This window comes from Melospiza georgiana, chromosome 8 (assembly GCF_028018845.1).
Source record: "Melospiza georgiana isolate bMelGeo1 chromosome 8, bMelGeo1.pri, whole genome shotgun sequence".
In the NCBI taxonomy this organism is placed as follows: Eukaryota; Metazoa; Chordata; class Aves; order Passeriformes; family Passerellidae; genus Melospiza; species Melospiza georgiana.
Genome location: NC_080437.1, coordinates 8,218,273 through 8,235,328, shown reverse-complemented (window position 1 = coordinate 8,235,328; position 17,056 = coordinate 8,218,273). Strand labels below are relative to the sequence as shown.

The 17,056-nt window shown below is 38.5% G+C and overlaps 1 protein-coding gene across 1 annotated transcript in view; it reads left to right on the top strand.

Annotated features, from left to right (window-relative positions):
• Positions 1–16,769, top strand: part of CABCOCO1 (ciliary associated calcium binding coiled-coil 1) — a 50,873-nt gene extending 34,104 nt beyond the window's left edge. Inside the window, exons 6-8 of the mRNA XM_058029478.1 lie at positions 12,641–12,700; positions 13,098–13,232; positions 15,957–16,769. Of these exons, the coding sequence (XP_057885461.1) occupies positions 12,641–12,700; positions 13,098–13,232; positions 15,957–15,998 (237 nt within the window). The 3' untranslated portion in view covers positions 15,999–16,769. The remainder of the gene's footprint in view (positions 1–12,640; positions 12,701–13,097; positions 13,233–15,956) is intronic.
• The last annotated feature ends 287 nt before the right edge of the window (positions 16,770–17,056 follow it).

The window sequence follows — 17,056 nt, the reverse complement described above, 5'->3', positions numbered from 1 at the left end:
AATGCTCATGAAGCTGACATATCTACATGTTCTCAAAAAGTCATAATCCATCATTCTGATGCTAGATCGATGGATTATGACTTTCTGATGTCAGATCTGTGAATTAAGGCTTTTTTGAGTACAGCCTGCTATCCAATTATTGCCCCTATTCATATATTATAAATCATTATTCCTTCACCAGGTAGTCAGCAGTTTCTATTTCCTGAAGTTTCAGAGCATTCTTTTTTTAGCCATTGTGGCACTCCCATTGAGCAATCAAAAATGGAGAGCGCTGACCTGAAAAATAAAGCTTCTATCACAGCAAATTGTTGAGGGAGCAACAGTCGTTTCTAATTCTTCTAGTTTCTGTTGAAACAAATCTCATCCTCTTCCTGCACAAACAAGCAATATAATAAATTAGTACAAAAGTCAGTAGTTGGCACACACTGACTTCATTTTTAAGTGCTTACGCCTGAGTTTCTTAAAACTGATGCTTTCTTCTGCGAAGTTTCATTTTTTTATGTGAAGAAAGATCAGCTTCTGATTTAAAGCTGGAATTTGCCAGTGTGCTGCCTTAAGTGACTGTGTCTATTAGGTGCTGTTAAACTGAAGCTTCTTTGAATGAATTATTTATAATGTAATACTCACCTCTGATGTAACAAAATGTATGATAAAAATAAAAAATGCTTTACTGTAACCAGTTTAGGTGTCAAATCAAAACACATTTAGGACAACTTTATTAAAAGATACTCAGAAAAACAAGAAGAGTTGTTTCAGGACCTATCGTGCATTCAGAAAAGTCATTAAATGAAATGTAATCATCCTGTGTTGGAGAGTTATCTCAACAGATTTCTCAAGCTAAGGGAATTTAGATCTGGTCTGTGTGGATGGAGAAAATCAATAGTATGATCTTGTTGGTTTTTATTTCATTTTGCTGTACTGATATTCTTCATTAGGATACGGTTTTCACAGTAGATGGCTGTGCATAAAATATGCCCAGTCAGTACATTGCTGGTGGAGTAGTTGTCAAAAAGGATGGAAATCGATGAAAAGGAGCGAGGTGTAATGAGTGGAGTAGAATTTATCTTTATTAACTGTTTGTTCTAGTCCTGTGACTGTTGTGAGAGCTGTCGTAGTGCTGGCTCGTGCCTCAGTTTCTCCTTTGGGTGGCCACATGGATTCTAAAATCTGTGTTCCAAGACTGTTTCCTTAGCACTCTCCTGATAAACAGGCTTGTGTATCTTGTGTTACCCCTGTTGCTCTTCAGTCAAGGATGTTATCAGAAACTATATGAGAGAGTTAACAGACATTTTACCTGTTCTGCCATTAAGTATTTGGGGGGCAGTTTGTATTATTTTAATATAAAGGGACACATTGTCTAGGCATATTCATCTTATTCCTTATTGTTTATTTCAGGAGTTCTGGTCATTAATGGCATCCTTGCTCTCACGTTCCGTTTCCTGTTACCTCTTTTACATTTCAGATTTTGGCCACCAAGGCTTCCAGGGTGCTGCAGAGCACTGGGAAGAGGTGGTTTGTTGTGAGAACAGAAATAGTTGTTCTATGAATACCTCTGCAGAAAACATTATTTCAAGGACAGGTGCCAGCACAGGGATGGAACTGGGGCGGGGCTCCAAAGCCCTTCTTGTTTCAGACAGCCCAGTTCTGCTGCTGGGGAGTCGCGCGAAGCTCCCGCCACGCACGGAAGTCTGCTCCAACCCATTTTGAAATTTCCTGTAAACTGCAGATGCCCACTAGATGGAGACATAATATTTTCTACACTAGTGGCTATACAGATGGTAATCAAACCCACCAGCTGCTGCCTGCGCATTCCGGGCACCGCGCCAATTTACTGGCAGTATGTCGGCTGGGAAGCAGACAGTGACACACTTTGATCGAAAAGCTTGTATGATGATTTTTTTTTTGTTGTAATATTATTGTTTTTTTAAAAAATGATAAAAGAGATCAAGATGTGTATCTTGATCAAAGGGTAGTGCTGTCTGCTTTCCCATCAGCAAGTTCTAATTTATAGAAATCAGATTGCATGGAAGGCAATCAGCAAAGGTTTGAGGTCTTTCTTGTTCTCACTGCCAAGGCACGCTGACAAGTGAGAAAATTAAAATCAGAGAAGGTAGGGAGAGAACTAGTAAAACACTGGTTGAAATATAATTATTTAAAGTTCACAATTTTAATAATTTTAGGGCTGTTAAAAATCCAGTTAAAGTGCTCCATTTGTCATTCACTTGTATTATAAGAGCACCTCAAGGTCTTTCTCTGATGGAGGGTGTTGCTTTGAGACTAATTTAGCACAGAGAGAGAAACATATCTATTACTTGTTGTCATGGAAAAATAACCTGTCTCTGGTTCTGGGGCCAGGTTTTTCAAAGGTACCTCCTATCAACTCTGTTTCTTCCATATGGAGCTGTGCATCCAGTATGACTTATAAGGGTATACATGATACAATGGACACCTGTAAAGAACTCTTAAACCAGTCAGTCCTATAAATGTGGAAATACTTTGTACAGAGGGACTTTACTGAAAATTTGTCTATTATACTTGGTAAGATCTTTTCTCTTTAGGGTCTCTAGTTAAGTCATTTTTGTTTTCAGCTCTTGATATCGACTCCCTCTTTAAAAGCCTTTTTGAAATTTTATTTTTCAGTCCTTTCCTATATATATGCAAATTAGCAGTTGCATATGTATATGTGTGTGTGTGTGTGGACTGTGTTTCCATGCAGGGGTCAATATTTCTGGCCAACATAAAAGCACAAACCCAGTGACAGTGGTGAGAATTGCTTCACATTCTGCCAATTTTTAAGACCAAAATGGAAAATGGCATCATAGAAGGACTGGGATCTGTGACATTTTGTCTCAATGGAGCAAGGGACTATTGGAGGGGAGAAGCTTAATGTAGGTAAGGAAGTTAATGGGGCCCACCTCCAGGAGTCTTCAGAGTGAGACCTTTGATCTGATCTCTGGGTTATGCTCAGCCTTACTGCCTCTCCTCCACCCATGAGATGTGGTTGCTGCTTCCCATCACTTTTGCTCTGTTCTTCCACAGCACCAAATGAAGTCCTGTGTCCTCATCCAGCCTGCCTTTCTCTGTGCTGCTAGCCAAGCTTCCCAGCGATTAGTGATTTTCCTATCTTCTCCTCCACTTCTCTCCTTGGCAATCCAGACACATTGGATTTTCCTGCTGAGTGCTTTCTTCTAAGGGTTAGATCAAAAGACAGCAACTTCAGAGTAGGAGATGTCATGTTTCTGGGAATGGCTCTGCATTCTCAAGAGAAGATGCTGCCATTGGGTGCTTGCTCCCTCTAGGTATTTATGACATTGCTATTTAGGAAAGCTGCCAAGGAAAAGGTGCTGCTGAAAGGAATAAATAAAACCCTTTGGCATCATTGCTTCATTTTTTCCCATCAAAAGCTGACACATTGTCTTTATCTCATCAGGCAAACTGCGTACAAACTTTGTGGTCACATGTTCTTTGCCTATTTTTGTAGAACAGAGTTTCTCAGAGAGACAAAGCACAAGGGGAGGAGAGGAAAGGCTGCAGTGTACAACTCAATGCAATACCCTTTAGCTTCACTTATTCTATGGCTGGCTCAAGATTGTCACTCCAGAGCTGGAAGTGTTTGCTCTCTGTTCTGAGTGATGATACAATTCTGTATGATTGTGGAAATCTTTGACCAAATGTTAGATTTTTGTTAGTTCTGTTACTTGTGAGTATGGTGATTTTCTATAAGATGTAGTAAACAGACTTTATAAGGGATAAGGAGTTAAGAGACTGTTTTTAATTTGTTTTTTTAATTGGAGAGAAATTATTCAGTAGAAATGTTTGTTTCTTCCCTGCATTGTTGAAACAAATTCTAAAAATCCACATTGGATTATGTGATTTGTCATGAGCTTCCTAACAAGTCAAAGCAAAATGAGATTTATGCTATTTTTCAGCAGAAACCATTTCATGCCCCAACAGAAATGGAAATGACTGTTCTCAGAAACCTTCCAAGTTGAAGTGGGAGGAGATAATCTGCAAGGAGATGTTACCTTCTCAAAAACAACCTCACATCATCCAAGGTGTGGTTGGCTTTGGCAGTTTACCAAGGGGAAGCTTTACTAGATTTCAAATCACCCACCTAGCCAAGCTGTGCTGAGGCAAGGCTTTGTTTAACTCCTGCATTCACAGACCAACCCTGCCCTTACCCACAGCTGCGTTTTTATCTAACGTGAATGACAGGATTCTAAGGGAGAGTTAAAACAAACACAGGCACGCACACGGAGGTGCAGCATAAACAGATTTATGAACACATATGTAATGAGAGAACCTCTTTATATTGGGGCACAAAATCATGTAAGGAAGGGAGGGTTTCTTTAGACTAACAGGCCGTGGTTACAACTCTGCTGATTGAAATTCCATAGAAATAGAGTTGTAAAGAAGCACCGATACCTTAGACTTATGTGGAGGGTTTGTGTGTGCTGATCAAATATTCTGGTGTTAAAATAGACTAGTTTCACATAGAGAGGTGACTGAAAACTGTAACTCTGAAATTTCAGAGAGCTGGCTTTCTTCTGCATTCCTACATTGGGAAATATATGCTAATGGCTTAATTTTTATGATAAAAACATGAAAAATAAGTCCCTAAAATAGTGTTGAATCCATTTTCTGATAAAACAAATTTGTTTTCCCATTTGTGATTAAAATGACCTACAGTAAGATTTTTTTTTTAACTAGGTGTTAATTAAAAATATGGAAATGGATTTAAAAAACCTTGCAGTTCACAGTGGAAGAATTACCATAACTGATCTGTTCTCAGAGCCATGCCTGTTCTGAGATGTTTTTAAGATGTCTAAGTTACTGGTTGTTTTTCTGCATGATTGTTTCCAAAGCAAAATGTGATTCCAATAAAAACAGTAATTGAATTTACAGTCCACAGGACAAATTGTTGTTTTAACAGAAACTTACACACTGAGGCAAAGACCTTATGTTTTAGGTCTAATAACAAAGAACACAAGCTCCCCATTTTTATGTGGCCATATATTCTGCAGTTTTCTAATGTGGCATTTTTTCTTTAAAAAGATCTATATTGTATTTTTGAAATTATGTGAGCAGTTTTTTCCCCCTTTTAGCACTGGATCAATATTCCTTGGGTTGTGTTGGTTTGGGGTTTTTTTAAAGCAACCTTTTAAATGTTAGTGCAGCTATTTTCTGTAGCATCAGCTGGGGGTGAATCAATACAGACAAGCCTATCCACATCTAATGCACCTAATGACTGAGAGGAGTTTGGAGAGAGCTTGTTCATCTGGCATTTGGTGCTGAGAGAGCGTGCAGAGCACAGGACAGTTGTGTGAGGGGCTTGTCCATGACCAGTCTTGTGTGGAGAAAACGCTGATTTCAGAGGAAGTGGGTAGAAAGGGAAGGCTGTCCAAGAGCAGTGGCAGACAAAGGCAGGAGGGGAGACCTCTTTCCAGCATCAGGCAGTGACTGCCCTTCACTGTGCCAACAGCAAAATGCTATTTTTCTGTTCTCTGCAGGTGCCTCTGGGCTCTTCTCTAGCCCTTTTTGTTCTAAAAAGTGGAGGGATTTAGTTTTCCTAGGTTTTTGGAATCTTGGTGCCTTTTTTTCCTGTTTAGGTAAAGCCTGAAGTGTGTGCCTGCTGAAGTAAGAGAAGTTGGGTGGTGCTCAGCTCCAGGGGCACACAGGCTGCTCTGAACTGGTGTGTGCAGAGCCTGAGACACACTGGAGATTCACACATGCTGGAAACAGGCATGTCTACATTAGCAGGCTTTTTTTGGAAGTCCTGAGGCTGACCTAAAGCCCTGTGGAACAGTAAGAGTTGGTGAGATATTGCTGCATCTCGGATGTAACACCTGTAAATAACAGTCCAGGATAGTGCCAACAGCTGTCTGGCTCTTCCCTAGACACTCAGGGTGCAGGAGGAACACGTGGTGCTGGTAATCATCTCTGAGTTCCTACAGTGACCATTTGAATAAAAAAGGGAATATTTCATGCTTCTTACACCAGGCAAACCAGGGACCCCGAGTGAGCTTTCCTAGGTTCCCCTTGGGAAAAGGCCAGAGAGCAGGCTGTGCTTGCTGCAATCCAGGGCAGGTACATTAAGAAATTTTTAGGTTCTTAATTTATCTTAGTTGACTGTCTCTCAGGAGAGGCAATTGTCTTTGCACTTTCTGCAAGCAGAGGTTTAGGGGGTTGACAGAGCCCCTAAAGCAGGTGTGATGAATACCAGCCCCCCAAGCAATTTAATTCTTATAGGCCATTTTGTTGCCAAAGGCACATGCTCTCATGCAAATTGGTTTTCTGAGAGTATGGAATTGCAGTATTTATAAAATGTTTGAAGCCTGGTCCCTGAAAGAGGTGCAGAGATGCCCCTGGCCAAGTTTTGTTTCACATTTTTATCATAATGTTTTCAGCATTCATATTGGTTCTTTACTGATAAAGTAATGTGGTAGAAAAGATGCAGAACAAGTTTAAAGCTCCAACCTGATAAAGGTGGATGCCACTGCCTGTTGTTCATTGGGTTCAACAGAACTTACTTTTATGGTTTTCAGATGTGATCATATGAGTAATAAAAGGGCCTTCATTTTAAAAAACCATTTGTAGCTCTAGATAGGTGGTTCCTGTGGGAACAGTGCTTGTGGTGTTTTTTTGTTTATTTTTTAAATGACTTTAGATCCCTGTTGATTATGATTGTGTGGCCAATATAGAAGCTGGCTGTTCTTTGCTTTCCATGGCTTGTTCCATAGCCCCTTGAAATGGAAAGGGGGGAGTTCATACTTTGAAGAGTCCAGACATGCAAGAGTTGCACTTTCAAGAACAAAGAAACCAAAATTGTTCACCCCTCCTGAAAATCTGTATGTATTTTTTAAAGGGTTATATTAGCCTTGATGAGCCTCATCATTCAAAATGATGAGACGTATCCCAAAAAATAATAAGTTGCTTAAAAATAATTGTTTGGTTCTTTTTCCTTGCTGTCTAGTTTTTTAGCTTTTAAGATTCATGTTTTCAATCTTTCCTCTGCAACCATAAGAGCTAACTTTATTTTTAAATGAAAGCTGAGATTCTCTTGTAATCCCATAACTCTGGGAGATTTGGCAATGCTAAATGCAATGTGAATTTAGAGTGACCATTCCAAGGTGAATCATTCAGTGATGTGTCCTCAGCATTAAAGCCAGCTGGGATTTTTTTTTAATGTCTTTTATTTTGTCTTTCTAAATAATCTGCAAATTGGCAGCAATAACTGGAAGCTTGGTGAAAGCAGTAGAAGACAACTGCAGCCTAGTAAAATCAGGGGGTTTTATTGTTGGGTTTTTTTCCTGGTATGTTAAGATAGATTCTTACAGAATCTAGGCATTAAGGGCACTCTGCATTAAGATATCTCTGGAGAGGAAGGCTTTGGTTGTTTTTGTAGAAGCACCCTTTTCTACTCAGTCAAGCATTAAAATTGGCAGCAGCTCCTGGAGTAGCAAGAAAATCCTGGTTGTCCTCATGTAGTTACTGAAAACAGTAAGAGGATATGTAAAAGCTTTAACTCCAAGGAAAAATATTTATAACTGTGACATTGTGTTTCCTTACAGTAATTTATGGGCGAAATGTAGGAAAGGAGGAACACAAGCTATAAATAATATTTCTTATGTAAACATAATGGCAGTAGCAAATTCTTTTTATTTAAAAATTAATATTGATGTTCATTAATATAAATTACCACATTTCAGATGACTCTGATGTCCTTGAGGCCAGATGTCACTGACTGATTTACAGCTTCCTGGGGGGAGGAGGAGATCCTGTTTTGTCAATGTAGGCACCAAATTGCTTCAAATAGCTATTTTAGACTAGATTCTTTACTAATGTATTGTCAGCAAAGTCGATTCACATCACAGATCAGAAACATGGAAAACTCTTTTAGAACATATTGACTTGGATTTTTGAAATGCAGGAATAAGAGCATAAAGCCTACCTTTGACTCACTGAACCTCTGTTTCTTTTAGGAATAGTGGTTTGAAAACTCCTGCCCAGGAACACGCACACAGAATTTCCATGTGCATCATTAGCAGCCAGAGACATCCTTCAGAGGCAGAGTTTTAGGCCCTCATTGATCTTAATCCTACTTTTAATATTAATACAAATGTGTGTAGTGAGGTTGTGCAGGAGGAAGCTCTGCCACCTGAGTCACACCACAGAGATCAGGCATCTGGATTAAGTTTTTGAGTGCTTTGTAAAATCCTTTGGTCCTTTGGACCTCGTGTACTCAGTTGCTGCAGAAGAGGATGGCAGATGTGTTTGTAGAGCTGTCAGCAGCTCCCAGGAACCTCCTGTGGGAACGCTCGTGGGCGATGCCTCCGCAGGCAGGTGGGGTGGATTTGTTGTGTTTGCACATGCTGGCAGGTAAAAGGGGAGGGATTAAAAAAAGCAGGCTGGTTTGAGTCAGTGCATCTCTGTCCATTAGGTATTCATTCAAATTCAACCACATGAAATACAGGCATCCAACAAACCACCTCTTGGAAGTGCCTTTTATTGCAGCAGCTGAAATTCAGCACATTTGTAGGTCTGGGGCCCACCATGTTTAGCATGAATAGCAAACTAATGTAAATTCTGTAAATCCTCTGTATTACAGAGTTTGTTTGATAGCAAAGCTCACATATATGTGAGAGAAATCTGTGCAGGCCTCTGGTAGGATAAGGTCCCATGGCATACATGTAAAAACTGCACAGGTGATATGAATATAGAGAATAATGCACAAAGAACTCCCTTTTTGAAATTCATCTGCCCTTCATATAAATCAAACCTATATCCATTGAAAGGCTTGGAAAGATGTTATGAGGCTTTAGAAATGGTCCATGTTGAACATGGGATCTTTTTTCCAATCCTTATAAATAATTATTTTCCTGTGTTTGGTAAGTTTAGCTGCAGAGAATTTATGTTAAGACTGTGTAGAAAGGAGTACAGAATTTCAGGTAATATCAAGCTGAGAAGGTGGTTTTAAAATATTTCTGTGGTACAAAAGCTTTCTATCAAAGAGGCAAATGCATCACCCCCTCAGTCTCTTTTCTCGTTTATGAAATAAGTAAACATAAACTCTGAATTCTCATTTTCAGTAAGCACGTTAGTAAAGCCAAACTGACCTTGACCTTAGCTTTGCTAATTCCCAAACTCTGATATTTATTCCTGGAGTAGATTGTTCCCCTTCATACCACATACATAAATACTGCAAACCTTTTCAATGCCTTGAATTAGAGTGTAAGTAAATAGCTAGTTTTAATCTACATAATATTTTGAGAGCAGACATTCTGTGCTATGACTATTAAGATATTCCCAGCAGCCATTTCTATAATACTAAAACCTCTTATATGTATTATTAAAAGTAACACTATCAGCCAGGGCTTGTTATATGCCACAGAAACTTTAAATAATAAAATACAAAATGGATAAAATCTGCAATAATAGTAACTTAAGACAAATTAATTTAAGTAAGAGATAACATCAGGGAGAAAATGCAATGGTATATTGGTAAGTTATGCAAAGCTAATTTTATTATAACTACCACATCTGTGGAACTCATCTATTAGAACGCTTTACCAATCTTCTTTCCTGTTATTATTCTGTTGTAGAAATTTCCCTCTGTACTATCTTACTGTATTTTCTCTGCCTACATTTGTAAAAAGGCAATTTGCTACCTCTCAACAACAAGAAAAGTGTACGAGTTTATGTACAGAACAACACAGTGCTTTTTATACAAACCTGTCTTTATGCAGACGTGCAGCAGTAAGAATTGCAGAGCAGGGCTGTGGCACGGGGCTGTGCTCTGAGAGCAGTGTCTGCTCTCAGCCAGGCTGCTGCCCCTGGGCTGGGGAGGTGCTGCTGACCCATCAGCCCCATGTCAGGCTGTGCTGACTTCCCCAGCCCAGCGGCCTCCTGGCACCCCACCTCACCTCAGAACTGGTAAGAATAGTGCACCTAATTGTCCTTTCAGTCTCTCTCAGAGCAGCTGACACTGATATGCCAGCTACATTTGTGCAACTGCCTCACAATGTCTTGATGTTTGAATTCCTGTGGACCCACTGGACCGCAGTGTGCAGGAAAATATCGCCAATTAATTTTTAAGGCATTATCATCTTGCCAAACTGTTCCTCACATTTCGATAGTTATATTGATTCAAGAGGACACTTTGAGTAATACATCTTTGTCATAGTGAATAATGCTCACATAATGACAAATCTTCAGGAATTAAAAAAAGGAGAGTGAAGTTTTTAATGTAGGTCAGTGGAAGTAATTCACCATAAATTTACTCAGTCGTCAGAAACTAGCAACATTTTTTTAAAACCTTTGTAACTGTATAAAACTTACTGTGTCTCCTTCTCTGTTTTTAAATAGATTTTACTACAGAGCCATTGGTGCTATTAAACATGAGGTTTTGTTCAAAGGAAACACAAAGACTTAATTGTATTTTTTAAAGGAAAGTATTGCATCAGAAGGATTCATTTAAATACGTTTGTTGGCTTCGGGCTCTCACCACAATTCATTCGTTCTAATTTTCCCCTGGACTTGTTAAGGACACAATGTATAGAAGGGAGCAATGCAGAATGGCATTTTTAGGTCACTATATTTTGGCAGTAAACTGTAGTCCTGCTCATAAACTTGTTATTACTAAACAAAAAGCTTCATATTCTACATTGAAGTTTCACAGTCTTTAAAAAAAACTTTTGGCTGACTGTTGGGACTATTATGGCTCATTAAAGAGACTAGTTCTGCTGTAATTTAGTTATTTCTTAATGATCCAAGAGTTATTATTAGACATGGAACAGATGAGTAAAGAATGGCTCTCTGTAAAAAGACGCAGTGAAGTAAAAATATTATTCAGAAAAACAGAACCTCTGAAAAATCTTATCCATGCAGCAAAAGTGTATTTGATTGGCTTGGAATTGATTCTAAAAACATGGTCTATTTTTATTACATAATTTGATTTTTTTTTTTAATTTGGCCTGGAGAAAATAAATGGAATGATAATTTAATATAAATAAAAAATATATTTTTAGTGAATAGGTTACTAAGCAAAAAATATTATTTTAAGGAAGCAGAAAGTAATTTTGAATTGTCATCCACTTCAGCTAATATTTTTAATAAGAAAATATAAGGGAAGAAAATTGAGATAGTTGCTAAATTAAAAAAGCTCTAGTTTTTTAAAAACTAGAATTTGAATACAATGTGTCTTTGTTTTTGAAAGAAATACAGTTTGAGTCAGTTTTTTCATTTTGATTCCAAGCACAAACTTTCTGACTATTTCTTTTGTGAGTATGTAGGCATTGACAAAGTGCTGAAAATTTGAATTACAGTGATAAAAGAAAATGCTTCTATAACTCTGTTTTTCTCCTCGGTTGCAATCTGCAAATCTTTCTGTCAGCCTGTTAGGTTCTTATAAACACGGGCTAATGCTATCTACCTACTTTACTGAGCTCACACATAACAGGGAACCTTGGTGGTAGTGACAGAGTCCAAACAGAAGTTCTGAAAAGCTTTTAGGACTACAAAAGAGATTTTTATTGTAATGAAGTGGCTAGGTCTAACTTTGTATTTTCAGTTGTTGCTATCACTTCTGCAGATGTATAGAAGCTTTAATATTTTCAGCGTGTTAACTGTAGCAAGTAACTAAATGACCCAAATATCAACCTAGCTAGAATTTCAAAAGTATGAGGAAATTAATTTATGGGAATTGCAATTACCCTGATGTGAATTAATGTCGTTTACTTACACCATCCAAGCAAAATCCTGTTTGTAATCGCTGACTCAGAACTGGAACATCTGCCTCGTATTCTCGATGGGCACTTCCCCTGCAGAGGCCCCAGACACACCATTTCAGTGCTGTACCCTGCTCCTTGCTTGGCCACAAATGCCTTTTTTCGCCCTATTTGGCACATATGTTTTCTGTCATCCATTTTTTTAAAGTAGGACACAAAGCCTTCTTCCTTTAGAGGACACAGGGCTGCCTTGTGCATCACTCCTGAGAACCTGAGCGTGGACTTGGTGTTCCATCTGGCTGCTCCAGGTGGGAAAAGCCATGCCCTGGAGCTGCAGGTCCCATGGTCCCCCTCTCTGCAGTGAGGTACCCACGGTCACAGCAAAGGAACAAGAAGAAGCAGCAAAACTCGGACCATTAGCAACTCTTAAATTATAGTTACATATTAAAATAGTTTCCTTAGGGCCTTATTTGATTTTGTGTCACTGCAACTTCACTCCAACTGACTCCTTTGATACTCCCCTGCAATTCCAAACTGCAACAGTGTCCCCATTCAGAAGTGACAAATTTGCAGTGGGAAGACAGAACGTTACCTAAGCACTGTGTTTTCTAAACGTAATTATCCACATGAGTAAGAAGCTGTAGTGTTATGAAATTATGAAAATCATCTGTTCTTTCCAAGCATTATAAAGAGGGCCCCTTGAGATGCAACTAGAAATTAAAGCTGATCTATAATCATTTTCAGAATGCTTTCCAGTTCTGAGCACCTGGATAGTAACAGAAAAGGTATTGTTTTTTGCTGTTTGCCAACCATTTCATTTCCATTAAAAAAAACTGCAAGAAACCTCTGAGCAATAATTAAACATAAATTACTTTCTTCTTTTTTCTTTTTTTTTTTCTATTTAATACTACCAGGATGAGATTGAACTTGACCAACCTGCACTTTCCCCCTCAGCTTCAGCAACAGAATCTCAGGTACAGTTTTGTTCCTTTTAGTTTATTGGGGGCAAGGGCAGGGGGGGTGTGTTTAAGCTGTTTTTCTATGAATTTCCATTGGATCCCAGTCACTGATGGCATTTATTCTCTAGAACATAGCATGCATTCTCTTCTCAGATTGAATGAAAAGACATTTAATGCAATAATCAGTCAGCAGAGAACATTTATTTGAGTGAGCCCATCTGGGCTCTCACCCTGTGGGAGGATGTGTCTGCCTGGCCTGGGCAGTGTGAGACAGCCACGATGGTCTCTGTCAGGGCAATGCTTCCCAAAAGCAGCTCTGTGTTGTTGCCTCTCTTTGTGCTGGTGCTGCTGGGTCTCAGAGAGGACAGGAGGATGTTCTAACTCAGTGTTTCCTCTGGCTGGTTGCTGCTAGGGGACTGACCAGGGGGATTGCCTGCAAGAGCCCTGTCCAGGGGCAGAATCTTCCGAGGCTGTAGCTGGTGTCACTGCTGAAGAGGAGAAGTCTGCAGTGTGTGAAATCCCAAATGAAATTATTGGCAACCTTGAGGTACTATTACTAGAAAGCTATTCACTAATTCTGTCTATGGTTAATTAGCTAGCTCAGTCTTAATGAATATAAACTGTGTTTGTGCTAAAGCTGGCAAAAAGCACATCCATATGCTGTAAAAATGTGAATTAGCCTCTATAAATAACTCCTAGTTTAGTCAGCTTACATATGATAAGATAAAAAATACTCAGTAATATGACAACATATATCTTCAGCCTTACTATGTGTCAAAAACACAGGCCAAATCCTGCTCTCAGTGATGTCAGTGATAAAATTCCTTCTTAGGGGTTCAGGACCAGCTGCTGTACTGGAGTATATGCAATGTGTGCTTAATATAAGTTGTTAGATGCATCTATGTCACACATCCTTCAATTTGTGTAAGAAATGACTCACTTATGCCAATTTTAGGCTTTGTCTGGTAGGTGTGTGACTACACAAGAGCTGCCTTAATGAAACAGATCAGCTGTCAGTATGTGGTCTTCAGACTCTGAGGGGTCTATGATTTCTTTCTGTGAGGTTCATGGAAGAGAAGGAAGCTGCTGTCACTGGAATTAACAGGAAATGATTGAAAGCCAAAGAACAGATTTGCTAGAACAGATTTGCACCAAGGAGCTGCTGGAATTTGGTCTCACTGGCAAGAACCAGGTGGCATTGGGCACTTTGAACTTCAGATACAGCACATTAGACACTATTGACTAAGCAGCAGTTTAATAAATACCTAATATTATCTGAAAATACTATGGTATTGGTAAATTGCTTTGCTTGTACTATGCATCAGTGGGAAATATGAATTAGAATTATTGTATGAATTATTATATTAATTAGACTAGATTAGATCATTAGATGAACCTATTTGAGTTCATATTCCATTTCAACATGTCTTTAGAAATGGGAGGGAATCTCTGGCCTGTGTTATCTCATTCCTGTCCCTATCAATAGAAAAGAGTAAATATCTGGTTTTCACTTGACCTTCATGCCATTAACATCAGTGCTAGGAGGTTTTATGGTTTTTTCTTTACAAGACTGCACAGATGAGAAAAATGCTTTCTTTTTTTCTTTTTTTTTTTTTTTTTTTTTTTTTTGTTTGCAACTCTGGTTGTATACAAAAAAAAAAATAATTTCCCCTCAGGTTTTAATTCTTTCACCAGTGTATCATTTTCACCTGTTTTCTCAGTTTCTTGACCTCCAAAGAAGTCTTATAATTAGATTTTTACCTGATTCATGATCAAACTCATACTGTTTTTTGTTATGTGTGAAATATAGTTTCACAATCTTCATTATGTCTCAATATAGGCATTAACAATGCAACTGTTGCTCTAATTGAGTCTAGAAAATAACTTTTAGTCTGGTATCACAGTGCTGACACTCAGTGGTCTCAGCAGCAGCCATAGCAAAGTGTGGTGGCAGATGATTTTCAGTGGAGGTAGGACCAGAGCCAGAGGTGTGTAAAAAGTGGAGAAGAAAAGGCATCTGGAGTGGCTGGGAGTTGAGGATCATTGTTAGCCTAGAGGATCATTGTTCCAGCAACCAAGTGTACACATCACATAAAGGGATGAAGACATATTTGTAGATTCTTGAATTGAATATGGTGAAGACCATTTCCAAAGATTAGAAGTTGAGAGACAAATTCCAGCCTTTTGGTTCTAATCTGAGCTACTGAGAACTTTGAAAATATTTCAGCTGTGGCTACTATTGATATATTGCAGAATAGCACTAACAGGGATTTCTAGGAATGGCAAGCTACAAAAGTTCCTAAAATGTCAAGTTACTGCAAGTGCTTCTGGTACAAATCCATGCTTCTGGTACAAATCCATTTGCTTTATCAAAATTACCTGAATTCCATTAAGAGTGTAACTCTGAGTTTTGGAACAGTTTATGTAGAGTCTGTAAAAGACCTGTCAGCCTGTCCCAGTAGTTTGAACAAAACTTTATGACTCTTAGAAATACTGTCATTGCACTCTTTCCATGTCTCTTGTATTTTCGCAGTGAGCAATTCTCATACTGAAAAATATACAAGTTACCCATAAAACACCAGTGTTTGTGGCCCCTTTTTCCAGTGATCCCACATTTCCAAGTGCTCTACGATCAGAGGTTGCTATGCATTATCACTGCCAAAGATTTCATTAGAATACATCACAACCCCTGTACCTTCCCCACAAATGTTACATTGCAAATTAAACACTCAATGTCTACAGCAGTTTGGATTTCCAGAATGAGATGCATATTCATAATTGTGTTTGTAATTAAGACAGACAAGCAGCATCACAGAAATACGGTTTTTTATTGTTCATTTTCAGTAATGCTTTTTAATTCCAGCACTGTTTCAATAAAACACATTACACTAGAGAACAAACATCTGCAGCAAAGGCAAACAGTAGGAACAACCCGGTCCCAAAGCAATTTTTCTGATTTGGTGTCTATTGGTAAAGGCTGTCTGGGAATAGAGGAAAATTAGCTTATCTCCAAGACAAGGTTAGGTGAGGAATGGCTGTCCCAGATCCCTTCCTGCTCATGGCAGCCGTGCCATCCATCGGAATGGTGCAGGGCAACGTGATAGCGCGCTATCGCCTAAGACAGACGGCAACACCGGTCTGTCTGCAAAACAGGAAGGTGTGGAGGATAATGGCTGCCTTGCTGCTCCACTCTGTGTCAAGACCACAAAGACAATGTGCACCCTAAGATAGCTCCATCATAACCTCTTCTTTCTTCTGATTTGCTTTACAGGCAGACTTAAAAGAAAAGCTGCAAATGCAGGAAGAAGCTTAGACTTGGTGAAGAGAAAAATTGAAAAGTCCTAAATAGCCAGATAAGAAAGGTGATGCTGGGTTTTGCAGGAATTGGGCAGTAGGGGATGGCACATACAAAGGCTGGCTCACTACCTGAATCAAATTATATTTGTATAGAGGAAAATGGTTCTGTTAACATTTACTTTGAAGTATTTCATCCCAGTTCCTCAAATTTATGGTATTCTGCCAGCGTTGTTGTTTAGTTTAGATTTAAGTTGAAGATTATAAACAGAAGGGCAGGTAATTAAAACACGTTGAAGTTCAGTTTCTTTCTGAATACAGTTTTAAATTCTAACTTAAAAAAAAAAGGTGCAGTTTTATTCTTCCAGTTGTGAAATACTTAACAGTTTCTGCTTTACACCTATGGTTTTTTTCAGGAAATGTTGCTACAAGGAAAATACATAGAGGGAAAACATTATTTTGAGGCACTGTAGCTATAATAAGGGGAGAATTTAATTAACATGTAATTACGCACCTTGCACTGTAGCTGTTCACTAATAATATGTATGTTATTTTGTTTTAATTTGCTTCCTAAGCGTTAAAAAAAAATTTAATAGCTTACACTTCTTTCTTTCCACTATATTAAAATTGCATAACTGAAGAGTTTGCACTTAAGTATTCCAAGAAGAGGTTCTTTAGATTTCAGTGGATTATTTTCTGGAATGCATGTATCCTTTCATCTGAGAATGTTTCCATATTTTGTCAGACATTATAGAAATGTTTCATGCTCAAAAGGAATCCAACCAAATAAATGACCTCAGAAGAACCAGTTGAACATCTATGTTTCAAACTTGCAGTCTGTATTTGTTGTGTCACAGAACTCTGTGCCCTAGAAAGCATGTGAAATACAAGTCATGCTTTGAAGCATAAAGGCTGGATTGGATTGCATGTTTAGTGGAATATATGAGAAACAGAGTATTTTATTCATTGCATTTTCATATTTATTGACCACTAAGTAGAAAGTTAGATTTTGTTTAATTTCATCCTCATTTTTTGATGGTGGTAAATGAAAAAAATTTGCAAGCCTGACTCAGCCAG